This window comes from Cebus imitator, unplaced genomic scaffold, assembly GCF_001604975.1.
Source record: "Cebus imitator isolate Cc_AM_T3 unplaced genomic scaffold, Cebus_imitator-1.0 Scaffold79, whole genome shotgun sequence".
In the NCBI taxonomy this organism is placed as follows: Eukaryota; Metazoa; Chordata; class Mammalia; order Primates; family Cebidae; genus Cebus; species Cebus imitator.
Genome location: NW_016107394.1, coordinates 3,507,672 through 3,510,109, shown reverse-complemented (window position 1 = coordinate 3,510,109; position 2,438 = coordinate 3,507,672). Strand labels below are relative to the sequence as shown.

Here is a 2,438-nt window from a genome sequence, read left to right as displayed (position 1 = left end):
GTTGACCAGGATGGTCTCGATCTCTTGACCTCGTGATCCACCCGCCTCGGCCTCCCAAAGTGCTGGGATTACAGGCTTGAGCCACCGCGCCCGGCCTTAGACGATAATTTTCAAGTTTTCAGCTGATACTGTTGGGAGAACACATTTTTTTGACTCAATTTTCTATTGCGTGCTTAATTAAAAGATAAATAATTGAAATAATCAGGCAGTTTCACTAGCTATAGTACCCAGTGGCTGTATGCCTAAGGTTGGGACAATATAAGAAGTATAAACGGTTGTCCCATCATCTGTTCTCATATGCCTCTCAAATTTAGACGTCTCTCCAGGCTTGAGTGCCTTTCTCCTGTTGAAGATATTTTTCATAGCTTCATACCTCAAACACAAGCCAGCTATTCCCACTGGCACTCATTCCAATGATGGAAGAAAAGCCAGCTGTGTTGGACTTGAAGGGTGGTATATTAATCTCTAGCATTGTGCTTTTCTAAGGAATGATAAAGGGTAATTTTGACTGGACTAACTTTCACAATATATTATACACCGACTTCAGAACCTAACTCTTCCCTCCACCGCCTGCCCCCCAAACCTGGTGCTCTGTTGCCCAGGCTGGAATGCAGTGGGACAATCTCAGCTCTGTAACCTCCGCCTGCCAGGTTCAAGTGATTCCTCTGCCTCAGCCTCCTGAGTATGGGATTACAGGCGTGTGCCACCACTCCCAACTAATTTTTTGTATTTTTAGTAGAGATGAGGTTTCACCATGTTGGCCAGGCTGGTCTTGAACTCCTAACAACATGATCCACCCACTGTGGCCTTCCAAAGTGCTGGGATTACAAGCATGAGCTGCCTGCCCGGCTCAACCCTAACTCTTTAAATGAAAGATAGGAATGCTACTATACAGTTTTGTTAAATGAATGATTTACTGTTTATCTGTGTTTCTGTAATCCTTTATTACTCAAATGACATTTTTGCTGCTTGTTAATAGCTATTTTTTCATGTCTTATCAGTTAAAAAGCAGGAATCATGTCTTTATATTTCTTAGTAGTTGTCATACTACTTTTTACATAATATTTATAGGATGAATAGACATTTATTTATTTGTTTGTTTATTTATTTATTTTTGAGACAAAGTCTCGCCCTGTTGCCCGGCCTGGAGTGCAGTGACATGATCTTGGCTCACTGCAGCCTCCACCTCCTGGGCTGAAGCAGTCCTCTGGGCTCAGCCTCTCCATTAGCTAAGACTACAGGCATGCACCACCATGCCTGGCTAATTTTTGTGTTTTTTGTAGAGACAGGGTTTCACCATGTTACCCAGGCTGGTCTCAAACTCCTGACCTCAAGTGATCCACCCACCTTGGGCAGATCCCAAAGTGCTGGGATTACGGGTGTGAGCCACTGCGCCCAGCATTAGACAGCTTGCTGTACAGTGATCATAAACCCAATACCCTTTGCTAAATGTTGCCTCTCAATTATCACTTTTCTCTCTTTCCCACAGCTCTTTCGACGTGTAGCAGCAGCTTTGCCTGGAATGGAAAGCACACAGGACAGAAGCAGAGAAGACAGTATCCTTTTTATTTAATCGGAAATTTTTCATTGTTAACATTAGTCTTTAAAGTCCTGCTTGCTTGGCTAAAGAATATTGTGCCATTGCCTTTTACAAACCAGGAACTGATGGCTTAGGGTCATAAAATTCAGAGGTTTTCTATAGCAAATGGGGTCTGGTTATCCAAGTGCACACTTTGCAGCCTGCTGCTCATTGTTAATCAGTGAGAGGGCTTGTGTGTGTTTGCTTGCTTTTTAATGAGCAGGAAACTCTCAGAATGCCTGTCTCCTTGCCTCTTCATTTTGAGTCCCATTGACTGAGCTTTTTCCTCATAGAATATCATATTTTCATTTCTTACTTTTTCTAACACTTGAACTTTCTACTTGACACAGGCAAGAAATAGAGTGGAGCTTTATTGTAGCTTTTGTTTTCAGAAACAGGACATAATATTAGTTCATTTCCAAGGATTAGAACATCTAACATTAGTTAATACTAAGGATTTTTAATTTGATTTGATGTGTTCCATGTTTCATATTTACCTTCTAGTGTTTTTCCATATGCAGGCATTTTTACTAAGCCATATAGTTCATAGCACATTGTATTCAGCTCTTCCCGCTTGTAAATGTTTTATGTTTTCATAAAAAACATAATTGTTTTAAAAAAACATAATGTGGCCGGGCGCGGTGGCTCACGCCTGTAATCCCAGCACTTTGGGAGGCCGAGGCGGGTGGATCACGAGGTCAAGAGATCAAGACCATCCTGGTCAACACGGTGAAACCCTGTCTCTACTAAAAATACAAAAAATCAGCTGGGCATGGTGGCGCTTGCCTGTAATCCCAGCTACTCAGGAGGCTGAGGCAGGAGAATTGCCTGAACCCAGGAGGCGGAGGTTGCGGTGAGC

General features: G+C 42.6%; 1 protein-coding gene across 2 annotated transcripts in view; it reads left to right on the top strand.

Moving 5' to 3' along the window:
- Window positions 1-2,438, top strand: part of RAB6A (RAB6A, member RAS oncogene family) — a 71,436-nt gene that overhangs the window by 65,790 nt on the left and 3,208 nt on the right. For both annotated transcript variants that reach the window (XM_017532955.2, XM_017532954.2), the window contains exon 6: window positions 1,490-1,556. In XM_017532955.2, the coding sequence (XP_017388444.1) occupies window positions 1,490-1,556 (67 nt within the window). The remainder of the gene's footprint in view (window positions 1-1,489; window positions 1,557-2,438) is intronic.